General features: G+C 43.7%; 1 protein-coding gene across 2 annotated transcripts in view; it reads left to right on the top strand.

Moving 5' to 3' along the window:
- Window positions 1-13,205, top strand: part of LOC109196618 (CD209 antigen-like protein 2) — a 33,163-nt gene that overhangs the window by 12,410 nt on the left and 7,548 nt on the right. For both annotated transcript variants that reach the window (XR_003215941.1, XM_019350857.2), the window contains exons 2-4: window positions 6,111-6,221; window positions 7,499-7,588; window positions 7,692-7,766. Coding sequence is in view for 1 of the 2 variants with exons in the window: in XM_019350857.2 (XP_019206402.1) it covers window positions 6,111-6,221; window positions 7,499-7,588; window positions 7,692-7,766 (276 nt within the window). In the remaining variant the exon portion in view is untranslated. The remainder of the gene's footprint in view (window positions 1-6,110; window positions 6,222-7,498; window positions 7,589-7,691; window positions 7,767-13,205) is intronic.

The following is a 13,205-nucleotide window of genomic DNA, read 5'->3' as shown; positions in this document are numbered from 1 at the left end:
AAGCGGATGGCACAACACAGAAGAGCTACCTCATCAGGCCAGGACTCTGCAGTTTATTTACACCTACAGGCCAGTGGACACTCTTTCAATGATGAGGATGTACACATCCTGGACAGGGAAGAACGCTGGTTTGAGGGCGGAGTCATGGAGGCCATTTACGTGAAAAGGGAAAGACCATCTCTGAATCGAGGAGGGGGCCTAAGGGTACATCTTTCGCCATCTTACAATGCTGTGATTGCAGCCATTTCCCAACTCTCTGTGAATGGTACTCATGGCCATTGATCAGTGTTCTTTGATCAGTGGGTTTTGGTCAGTGATTGTTGATCAATGGTCATGAGAATTTGCATAATTATGATTAAGGAACTGACCTCACAGCCCATTGTTCCTTCAGTGGGCTGGTTTCAGTCATTATGCAAATGTACTGTTTATAAGATTGGAGTGAGCTGAGACTGAAGAAGTCACTTGGATGAGTGACGAAACATTTCTCCCACAAAACGCTACGTCCAGATGAACAGAATCAACTTTTGGAGCTGGTCTTGAGAGCCTGCCAGCTGATTACATACAGGTGCCACAAATGAGGGGGGTGTGGTGACTCTGCCCAGTGATCGATTCATTGGCACGCAGGAAAACCCAGCACTCACCCGGAACATGACACCGCCTTCAGATCCCCCTTGCCAGTTGCTCCTGGATCAAAGATTTCCTCAATCCATTAGACTTTGTGTTTGGTATGCAGGCACTGCTGTCGCCTGCTGTAGATCCTATTAGTGTGTGGATCAGTGAAGCGATTTTTCATTGTCTCAAGTGGGGACAGGGCATCTCCTTGGTAGATCCCACACTTGATGGTGATTTGTGCTTTTGACTTGTTGGCTTCTAGTGTTGTTCGACACATCTCCATTGAGTTCCCGATGAAGGTTCTTGAGGTCCTGTTGATCCTGTGCAATTTTAGGTATTCCAGGATCCAGTTGTGGGGCATTGAGTCATAAGCCTTCTTGTAGTCTTTCCAGGCAGTGCACAGGTTAGTCAGTCTGGTCTTGCTGTCTCGAATGACTGCTTCACCTATCAGTTGCTGGTGTTTTGCCCCTTTAGTGTCCTGCCAGTTCCGTTCTGCATCCCACTAATTTTTTGACCTGTGTGTCTGTTCATCATAGCCACCATGATGCCTGTCAAGAGCTTCCATGTGGTATTGAGGCAGGTTTTTGGTTGGTAGTTGGATGGGACTGGTTCCTTCTGGGGGGTCTTTTGGGATCACAATTGTCCTGCCAACAGTAACTAATTCTGGGTGTGTCTCATTCATTAGCAGCTGGTTCAGTTTGTTTGTTCAGTCAGATGCTCATCGAGTGCAGTTAGCTTTAGCCAGTCTGAGTGAATCATGTCAGGGATTGGTGCTGTCCAACTCTTCCTACTTGAGAATCTTTCTTGGATATTTGCCACTGTGATGGTTACTTGATTGTGTACAGGGAGGTTGCTATGGTCTGCTTTTACCACAACTAGCAACTGCGCATTGTTGTTATCTCTTGCATCCTTCTCCACTCCTCCAAGACTCTTCCTGTATTGCTCTATCTTCAGTCTCTGATGGGTTGTTCTCATATTGTTCCCCTGCCACTGAAAGTACACCTTGGATGGTTCAGTGAGAAACATCTGATTTAGCAGCTATGAGTAGCTGCTTGGGAATTTTCAAGAACTTAGGCATGGCCAGCTTGTTGAAGGTATCGCCTTCTTCATCACACCTTGCTGGAGCTCTACTTGCTGGCTAAGATCATGGTAGCACGGAGGGAGGTTAGCCAACTATCGGAGCTGCAGAAAGGTGCAACAAAGAAGGTGCCTAAGAAGTATAGCAAGCTGTCCATACCTGAGGCGTTGGAAACAGCCAAGCAATGACTCACAGCCTTGGCCAGCCGCTTGAAGAGGTACACCAGAGAGATCGAAGGCAGGAGAATAAACCATCTGTTCTCCACGGAACCAGCCAAGGTGTACTCTCAGTATCAGGGGAACAATATGAGAACAGCACCACTCTTACGTGTCTGCAGGCTGCATGTTTTCTTTCCCTCTCCTTTTGCTTGCCATTTCCTCAGGTACACAGACTGCAAGCTGGTGTCAGTTTGGGGATGTCCAGCTAATTAGAAGAAGGAGGTGTTGATTGGACAAACCAGGAGTGCACACCTTGATAAGGAGACTCCGCTGTGGCTGGGTGCGGCTCACTCTTCCTTGCTTAGAATTTTTTGGCACATGTGTAGAGCTCCTCTGGTGTATTTCATTTGTTTGAAGCTTGTGGTGGGAGTAAAGAGGACTAGGTACTCTTTACTCTTTACTCAGATAGAATCTTTTCTGTTAGAAGCATTGTGTAAGTAGGGTAAGGCATGTTGGCATTCATCAGACCAGGAAAATGGAACTAATGGACTGGTCAAGGCAGTCAACAGGGCAGCTACTGTTGAAAAGTTCTTACAGAACCGACGATAATATCCGGCCATACCAAGAAAACAATGTAGCTCCCTTCTTGTAGAACGAACAGGAAAGGTTGAAATGGCACCGATCTTTGCATCCACTGGACATACCTTTCCCCTGCCAACTTGTAGGCCCAGAAAGAGAATGGTGCTTTTACCAAATTCACGCAAGATTCAGAGTCAGCGAGGCAGTTGAGAGGTGCTCAAAACCTGCTACCAAAGTAGCAAGCTGCTCTGCCCATTCACTGGAATACACAACAATGTCATCCAGATACAGAGTTTGGAACATCACCCAATAATTTGTTCACTAACATCTGAAATGTAGTTTGTGCATTACATAACCCAAATGGCATTACTGTGTACTGGAGGAAACTGTCCGGAGTTTCCCGGGCAACAACCACCAAGGCTGGAGACAGAGCAATACTGGAAGAGCATATGGGAGAAGGACGCAACCCATAACAGCAATGCTCAGTGGCTAGTGGATCTGAGGGCAGACCACAGCGACCTCCCTGAACAAGGTCCAGTGACCATCACAGTGGCAGACATCCAAGAAAAAAGTTGCCAGTATGAAGAGTTGGACAGCACCAGGCCCTGACATGGTACATGCCTACTAACTGAAGAAGCTGACTGAACTGCACGAGTGCCTGGCAGCACAAATGAACCAGCTGCTAGTTGACGAGAGATAGACGGAATGGCTGTTTGAATACTGTGCAAAAGAAAGACATGGACAAAATTGTTGGTACCCTTCGGTCAATGAAAGAAAAACTCACAATGGTCACAGAAATAACTTTAATCTGACAAAAGTAATAATAAATAAAACTTCTATAAATCCTAACCAATGAAAGTCAGACATTGCTTTTCAACCATGCTTCAACTGAATTATTAAAAAAAAAAAAAAAAATGCATGGAACAGGCCTGGACAAAAATGATGGTACCCCTAGAAAAGAATGAAAAGAATATGACCAAATGGAGATGTTAATCCAAGGTGTGTCCACTAATCAGCATCACAGGTGTCTACAATCTTGTAATCAGTCAGTGGGCCTAGGACTCCAGGTAGTCATTGTGTTGTTTGGTGACATGGTGAGTACCACACTCAATATGGACCAGAGGAAGCAAAGGAAAGAGATGTCTCAGGTAGTGATGGGTAGATGAGGCCTCGTGAAGCATTTCAGCACATTCCCCAAACTGTATCGATACTGTGTCGACACAGTGTTGCTGTTTTGCTCCATACTGACACCTGCTGGACCTTAAATATCATTGCAGGCAACTTACTTGAGACTCACAACAGACACTGATTCAATGACATAGTCATACTTGTACACTGTAAGGTATTGTACTTTCCATGGAATCATTTTATATGTTTTACATTGCAAATATTGTAGACATCTATAAAATATATTGTGAATGACACTAAGTGAAAATTAAAATGAAAGTATTGTGAATGTAATATTACCCATTTGACTCAGAGTTTATTATAAAATTCTATTCAGAAAAATAAGTTTATCCAATGTTTTTGCATTCAGTCTATTGCGTTTTTTTGACACAATTTCCCCAGCTTTGGAAAACTCACAGGCACAGATGAAGCTGGGGTACACAAACTGTAAAGCCAGGTGGAAAAAGTTCTGATAAGATGTCTTCCTCATCCCCCAGTACCTCAAAGGATTCTCTGATCTTGGAATGTTTCTCTCCGACACTGTTCACAATACTAAGGGGCTGACAGTCCTTTATAATAAAATTCAGGACTGCCTGGTCCAGAACAGTCTTCCTAGATGCTTGATTTCAAAATAATAAAACACATATTAATTAAAAAAAAAATGATGATAAAGCTGTTCAGTGTCAATATAGGCCGACCTGTGTTCATTCTCGGTGTGTCTCCTCATTTTCATGTTTGGCTCTGTAATGCCTAAACATTGAGGAGGTGCTTTTGTTTGTGTAAGAAATGCAGAACAGATGCAACATTTAACCTGCATAAAATGAAATAAATAATTTACACTTCAACTCACATTGCTGTTTTTCCTATTCTGATAGATTACACTGAAACAAAGACAGACAAACAGTTACCTTATTTGCAGTTAAAAGATCAAAATGATCCCACACAGCAGAAACATTTATTTTTCTTTCGGGCTCCATTTTGTTATGGAGAGATGTGTTTTTTGTTTTTTTAATCTTTGCGAGAGTAATTTCGTGTTTTGTTTTTTTTTGTGGCGACTCATTCCGTTGACAGATGCGGATGCGGTACTTTTTAAACACAGTTTGGCGCGTTGGCAATGAGCGATACAGCAGCTGTATCGATCACGTGACTTTTTCTTAAAGCGACGCACGCACCGATACAGGCTTCGCTCTGTGAGCTTGATACATGCGTCGGTGCGTCAGTGTTGCAGGACCCATCACTAGTCTCAGGAGATTAGAAAGAAAATCATAGACAATCATGTTAGCCCTAACCTATAAGGGTTAACAGGCTATAAGACCATCTCCAAGCAGCTAGATGTTCCTGTGACTACAGCTGCACATGTCATTCAGAAATTTAAGATCCATAGGACTGTAGCCAACCTCCCTGCATGAAGTCCCTGACCAGCCTCTCGAAGCATTTGCTCACAATGGGGGTCAGGGCTACCAGTTGCCAGTTGTTTAATGAGAGAGAGAGGGAAAGGTTGAAGATGTGTGTAAACACTCCAGCCAGCTGAGCCGTGCATTACTTGAGGACACAGCCGGGAATCCTGTCCAGACCAGTAGCTTTAACCATTGCATTAACCTGTCTGAAGCACCTCCGCACATCCTTTTCAGACACAGTGTGCGCAATAATGTCATCGATGACGTGCACCCTGTCCGGTCTCGTGGTGTTCAAATCTAGCGTAGAATGCATTTAGATACTCACGCCGAGAGGCTGTGGTCTGCGGTGTGCTGATTTTCCCTCTAAAGTCTGTGATTGTGTTTAGTCCCTGCCACATTCTCTGAGGGTTGCTAAACTGCTGTTCCACTCTGTCCCTGGACTCATGTTTGGTTGCTTTAATTGTCTTCCAGAGTTGGTAATTTGCGTGTTTGTAGTTCTATGTGTTTGAGGAGGCAAAAGCTGTGTTCCGTGCTGCCAGTGCCGTGCAGACGTCACTGTTAATCCATGGTTTTTGATTTGTGTAGACTTTAACTGTTCTGGATGGCATGATATCATCCATGCATTTCTTGATAAAGCTGCAGACTGAGTCTGTGTACTCGTCGATGTTGTCAGCAGCCATGCGAAGCATTTCACAGTTTGCGTGATCAAAACAGTCCCACAGCATGGACTCTGATTGGTCTGACCAACGGTGCACCTCCCTCAGGGTTGGAGCTTCCTGTTTCACCTTCTGCCTGTAGTTGGGCAGGAGCAGAATGGAGCGATGATCTGATTGGCTGAATAGGGTACGGGGAAGGGCTTTGCATTCATCCTGGAAGGAGGTGTAACAGTGGTCGAGCAGCTCCTCTCCTCGAGTGAATGTGAAGTACCCATGAAAGGTATTGTTCCTTGTAGCTGTTCATCTTACAACCAAGCACCAGAGAGAGGGTCAAAGGCATGAATGACTTGTTCAACAGAGCACCAATTCACTTGCAAACTCTCCATTGTGTAGTGGTTAGCAGATTCACCCACTTTGCTATATTAGCTTTCACAGCACTTTTCTCTCTATTTTTGTTCTTTAGATGAAAACACCCAAAAGAAGCTTCCAACGGTGAAAAGAAGCTGTGTCACGGCATTCAAAGTGAACCTTGGAGTGCTGTATCTTCTCACTATGGCTGGAATCACAGCACGCTGTGAGGAATTTCATTCCAACATTATTTTCCTTTTTAGATACTTTTTAGAAGAAAACTTTTTATATTTATACTGCTATTTTTAGGTTCCTGTTCTGATTTCATATTTCAGTCAAGAGTAGCTACATACACATTATAAGTCATGGGTGCACCAAAACATTAAGATCCACATTGATGACAATCATACTTAATTTTAAAAAGGATGTAACACACACCCACTGGCTACTTCTAAGTACACTGAAGCACATCACATAAAAGCAACTCAATGCATTTAGGCATGTAAACACATAATCAAGATGATCTGCTATTATTAAAAGCAAGCATGAGAATAGGGAAGAAATTTAGGCAACTTAATGATTATGAACATGGCATACTTGTTGTGCCTGATGGGCCGGCCTGAGTATTTTAGAAACTGCTCATCTATCAAGACTTTTTCTACACTATCATCTCAAGGGGCCTCTAGTGATCCGCACTATGAGCCACTTCTGTCTCCTTCATCCATCCATCCATCCATCCATTCGCTTCCGCTTATCCTTTTCAGGGTCGCGGGGGGCGCTGGAGCCTATCCCAGCTGTCATAGGGCGAGAGGCGGGGTACGCCCTGGACAGGTCGCCAGTCTGTCGCAGGGCCAACACACAGGGACAGACAACCATTCACACCTAGTGACAATTTTGATTATCCAATTAACCTATCCCCACAAGCTGCATGTCTTTGGACGGTGGGAGAAAGCCGGAGTACCCGGAGGGAACCCACGCAAACACGGGGAGAACATGCAAACTCCACACAGAAAGACCCCGGCCTGATGGTGGAATTGAACTCAGGACCTTCTTGCTGTGCGGCAACAGTGCTAACCACCGTGCCACCGTGCTGCCCCCTTCTGTCTCCTAAGAACAGCAAACTGAGGCTACACTTAAAATGAGGTCACCAAAATGAAACAAAAGAAGACTGGAAAAACAATGCTTGGTGTTATGAGTTTAATTTCTTTGGTTGGTAGGGTCAGAATTTGGTGTAAACAAACGAAAGCCTTGATCCATCCTGCCTTGGCTCAACCTTTCAGACTTTGTGGTGTCATGATGTTGAGGATATTATCTTGGTACACTTTGGACCCCTTAGTACCAACTGAGCATCATTCACTGTAAACACAACAGCCTACCAGTGTGTTGTTGCTGACCATGTCCATTTGTGACCACAGTGTACCCTGAGTGCTCAAATCATCGGGGCTGGTTTCTTGAAAATGACAATTAGTTCACTACTTCTTGTTTTATTGCATTTCTAAGCAGATGTTTTAGTCACTTTGGAAAAAGAGCAGCTGCAGAATCGAACCAACAAACTGATCAACATTTACAGCCATCTCGAAGAAAAAGTCTTTGGTAAGAATAAATCAGTAAAATGAATTATATGCAAAAATCAAAGTTGCTCAAGATAATTTCGGACTTTAAAATTATAACTGTTTTTATTACCAACACATTGCAGATGACAACAGCCAGCTACAGAGCAGTTATGATGCCCTGACTAAGAACTACAGCCAGCTAAAGGCCAACCTGAAAGGTCAGAAGTGTTTTAGAATTTGGCAAATATTATAATAATATATATAATATTATAATAATATTATAATATATTTATGAACAAGTGATGCACTCTCTCCACCTGTCTAAGCGACACACACAGCATACACCCCTAGTTATACACAGACATCTATGGGTGCACTAAGATTCGTCTCATGGAATGTAAATGGAGCTGGCTCCAGAGAAAAGAGGTTAAAAATATTTAACCAACTCAAAAAACTACAGGCAGATGTTGTCCTTTTACAAGAGACCCACAGACCTCTTAGAGGTTCGAATGAACTTAAAACACCTGAGTTTCCTAATGTGTTCTCAGCTTGTTATAACTCTAGACAAAGGGGAGTAGCGATTTTAATCCATAAAAAAATTAATTTCACAGTACTCGATACAGTTATAGATCCAGAGGGCAGATTCTTAATCATTAAACTATCTATACTTGATAAAAAGCTATGTATTGTAAGTGTATATGGTCCAAATGTTGATGATCCCTCATTCTTTCACGGTTTTTTCAGTGCACTCTCTGAACACTTAGATGGCACACTTGTTCTTGGAGGCGACCTCAACCTTGGACTAAATGAAGAAATGGATAGGCTCAATACAGCAGGAACTCAGCGTAATTGGCAGTCCACAAATATAATCAAACAGTATATGAGCGACTTTGGTCTTTGCGATGTATGGCGCTCCCTTCACCCCACCAGTAAGGAATATGCTTTTTTCTCACATGTTCATCACTCCTACTCTCGTCTGGATTATTTTTTGGTCAGCAGCTCACTGCTGAGTGACATTTCAGACACTGAGATTCACCCTATAGCTGTCAGCGATCATGCTCCTGTATCTTTAACACTAATGCACAAGAATAATACTACACCAAGTAAAAACTGGAGATTTAATACATCACTGCTTAAAGATGAAGACTTTATTAAATATTTTAAAAAAGAGTGGACTTCATATTTAGACTTTAATGACACTCCTGGAACATCAGCTTCTGTTTTATGGGAAGCAGGGAAAGCTGTGATGAGAGGTAAAATAATTTCTTTCTCATCACATAAAAAGAAAAAAGAAAACAAAAATATTCAGGAATTAGAAAAAACCATCAAATCACTAGAAGAAGCCTACGCGTCCGACCAAGATCAGGAAACATTGAACAAAATACGCAAAACAAAACTAGAATTAAATGAGATAATTGATAAAAAAACCAAATTCTTAGTACAAAGACTACGCTTACAAAATTATGAACATAGTAATAAATCCGGTCAATTTCTAGCAAACCAGCTAAAAATAAATAAAGAAAAAACAACTATATGTGCTGTTCAAGATTCATCTGGGAACACAATATATGACCCAAAACAAATAAACCACATTTTCAGGGATTTCTATAAATCGTTGTATTCACCACAAATAAACCCATCTAAAAAGGAAATTGATCAGTTTTTAGACAACATAACTCTCCCAAAATTATCAGACTCTCAAGCAATTGCACTAGATTCGCCACTGACATTAGGTGAACTCCAGGAAGCCCTGATAAGTATGCCCAATAATAAGGCTCCAGGTCCAGACGGCTTTCCTGCAGAATTCTACAAAGAATTCTGGACGATTCTAGCACCAGTTTTTTACAGAACGTTGTTGGAAATCAAAGAAAAGGGCAGACTTCCATCAAATATGAATTCTGCAAACATTAATCTCCTGCTAAAACCAGGCAAAGACCCTGTATATCCCTCAAGCTATCGTCCAATATCCCTTATAAATGTAGACCTCAAAATTATCTGCAAAGCTCTCTCGAAGAGACTAGAGAAAATAACCCCCCTCTTAATTCATCCTGACCAAACTGGTTTCATAAAAGGTAGGCACTCATCAACAAATACACGTAGATTACTTAATTTGATAGACTACTCATACAGTAAAAACCTTGAAACTACAATATTTTCTTTAGATGCAGAAAAAGCGTTTGACAGAGTTAACTGGAAATTTCTATTTACAACTTTACATAAATTTGGTTTTGGATCTTCTTTCATCAGCTGGTTAAAAATATTATATAATTCTCCAACAGCTTGTGTCAGAACAAATGACCAGACATCCTCCAGCTTCTGTCTCCTGAGGGGCACCAGGCAGGGATGCCCACTCTCCCCTTCACTGTTTGCAATTTTTATCGAACCACTAGCAGCAGCAATTAGACAGAATTCAGTAATTAAGGGCATAAAATGCAAGAACATGGAACATAAAATCAGCCTTTATGCGGATGATGTGTTACTCTTTCTCCAAAATTCACAAACCAATATCTCTGGGGTGATTGAACTGATAAACTCTTTTGCAAGAATATCAGATTACTCAATTAACTGGTCAAAATCTACAGTCCTTCCGATTAATTGCTCCTTCCATAATTCCTCTTCTACTCCACTGCAATCGGGAAATATAAAATATTTAGGTATTAATGTTTCTCCCAAGCTTGCAGATCTAACTAAATTAAACCATATCCCACTTTTAAAGAAAGTAGAAGGTGATCTGGCTAGGTGGAAATGTCTACCCATATCACTCATGGGAAGGGTTGCCGCTATAAAAATGATGGTATTACCAAAAATAAATTATTTATTCTCAATGATCCCAACTAAACCGCCGCAAGATTGGTTCAGATCTCTAGATTCATATATGTCCAAATTCCTTTGGAAAAATAAGCCCCCACGTATAAGCTTAAAAACACTACAAAAGACCAAGGATAAAGGAGGATTAGAACTACCTAACTTTCACCACTACTTCTTAGCCAACAGGCTTCAGTTTATCTCAGGATGGCAAAAACATACCCTCTTAGATGAACCTTGGCTAGATATAGAACAAGCACTTTGCAATAATCTAGAGATTTCAAATCTACCATTTATTAGCTCAAACATCCAACGACATGAATGCTTCAAAAGCATCAACATCAGCTCTTCTCTGACAGCATGGTGGGAGTTTCTGAAGTTGACAGAGTCTTCATTAATCCCATGCAAACGTACACCTATCTGGAATAACCCTGACATATTACAAAACAATGATAAACTTTACAGATTGGAGTAGTAAAGGAATCAAATATTTAGAACATATACTAGAAGGAACAGAATTTATTTCATTTGACAGACTAGTTACACAATATGGGATCAGCAAGAAAAGATTTTTAGAATCTCAGCAAATTAAATCCATAGTAAAAAAGAGATTTAAACCAGGTCAAGATGAACTACAAACACCACCAAGTGTGGTTCAATTTCTGACTCTTAAAACCCCCAAATTACTGTCCAAAATATACAGAATGCTTTCTAAAATAGATGAATCAATATCACTTCCTATTGCAAAATGGGAAGCGGATTTATCAGTTAACTTAGACCAAAACTTCTGGTCTCAGATTTGCTCAAAAACCTTTCATCTAATTAGAAATCCCAGTCTTCAATTAATTCAATACAAAATACTACATAGAGTGCACTATACAGGTCATCGGATGTTCAAGATGGGCTTTACATCTACCAACAACTGCTCACACTGCCAAACCAATTCACCGGACAATTATATCCACGCTCTTTGGTTCTGTCCACCAGTTCAGAAGTTTTGGCGCGAGATATGTGAAGACTTATCAAAGTGTCTGAAATGTAACATTCCAACTTCGCCTTTAGTGTGTTTGTTGGGCAGCTTAGATAATGTCACTACGGAAAAGAATATAGCCCATATGGTTTTCACTGCACTATGCATAGCCAAGAAAACAGTCCTCATGAACTGGAAAAATAAAAATAATCTTAATTTTAACCAATATAGAAATTATCTATTAGATTACATTAGTCTTGATACAGCCTCTGCCACCACATCAGATCAATTGCTCTGGGCTCCTTTGAACAGCTCCATCACCTAGTGGGGGTGGGGGGTCATAGTTTGGTCCCACCTTCACTGTTGTGATAGGTGTGGGGGTAGGGACAGGCTTAGGGCATCGGGGGGTTCCCCAGGAGCATCTTCCTTGGGGGGCTCAACCCGGGGTAGCGGTCATGGCCAATTAAGGGCTCTGTTGGCTCTTGGGTGACGGTTTCCTCGTGGCTGCGTGCAGCGGGGCTAGGGGAGGGTCTGTGCTGACGGACGTGGGTTACTGACCTGGTAGCCTGGCTGCCCCTGGGTGGGTCCGGGATGGGCGTGAGGTTCTGGGGGCGTTCCGTCTCTGGGCTGGGGCCCTGGCCGGGCCTCAGGGGCCTGGGTCCTGGTTGGTGTGTTGCCGGGGTTGTGGGCGGGTGGGTGTATGGGGCCCAGCCCTGGCGCAGGGTGCCGCCGGTGCATCGAGCCACCTGGGGGGCTCTTCAACTGGTGGGGGAGGTTGTCACATCTTGCAGGAGCTTTCCTCTCTTCGGGAACTCTCTCTGCAGGAGGGGGAGATACAGGAGTGGTGGAGGAAGATCTCAGCCTGGGCTTCTATTGTCTTGTGTAGTCTGGAAGATGAGTGGATGATGGGGTGGGTGTAGTTTTCTCTGTGGTGGGGTCGGGTGGACTGTCCCGGGCTCTGTGGGGCTGGGCGGCGCTGCTGCACTGGGCCCCGGTCCAGATGGGCCTGGGCCCCCCTTTCCCTGGCGGGTTGCAGAGTATGGGGGTGCCTACTGGGGTCAGCGGGGGAGCTGGCCCCAGGGAGGGGTCACTTGCCCCTCCCTTCCTTCCCTCCCATCTCCAGCTGCCTCCCTCTTCTCGCTCCACCACAGTCACCCACACATGCAGGGCCTTGGGGTAGGGGTGTGTCACCAGGGTGCAGAGGAGACATCCCCCCCTCTGTCCCCTTCTGGCTGCCTCTGCCTCAATTTTATCCCACAACTTAGACATTCACATTACTCACACTCTCATTACACATACATATAGGATCTTGGGGGTGGGCACGCCACACAGAATCCAAATTACCATCAGGGTGTACACCTCACCCCTGGCGTCGTTGCCCACCTCTCAATTTTAAATACACGTAGACATTGAGGGCTAGCAGGAGGGGCTATACGCTTACCTGCTGCTCTGGCAGGTAGCTCCATGCCCTCCTGGGTTTTAAATGCACCTTAGAACACACATACATCAACACTACATATGAGCGGGTGGAGGGAGGTTTGGAGTCTTCACACACCCCCGTTCTCTGCGGCCTGCTGGAGCGGGGGGGCTAGGAGGAGGAGTTGGCCGTCCGACTGGGGTCTGGAATGTGGGGCCTCCCTGCTGCTGCGGAGTCGGGGCGGTCTGGTTCTCCCCACCGCAGGGAAAAGGGTAACACCACCTGGGTCTGGGTGCAGTTTCCCCCTCCAGGGGCAAGGGTACCCGGACCCGGTTATTAGAGTACGCTTGGGGAGAGTGATTGTGTGTACAGCGTCTCTTTATGTCTGTCTCCGCGTTGGTTGAGTGTGGAATAATTGCCTATGAGAGCATGAGGGTGGGAATGGATGTTTGTATCTGTGTGTGC

This window comes from Oreochromis niloticus, linkage group LG22, assembly GCF_001858045.2.
Source record: "Oreochromis niloticus isolate F11D_XX linkage group LG22, O_niloticus_UMD_NMBU, whole genome shotgun sequence".
Taxonomy (NCBI): domain Eukaryota; kingdom Metazoa; phylum Chordata; class Actinopteri; order Cichliformes; family Cichlidae; genus Oreochromis; species Oreochromis niloticus.
The sequence above is the reverse complement of the archived record's forward strand: the minus strand, read 5'-3'. Positions and strand labels throughout refer to the sequence as shown.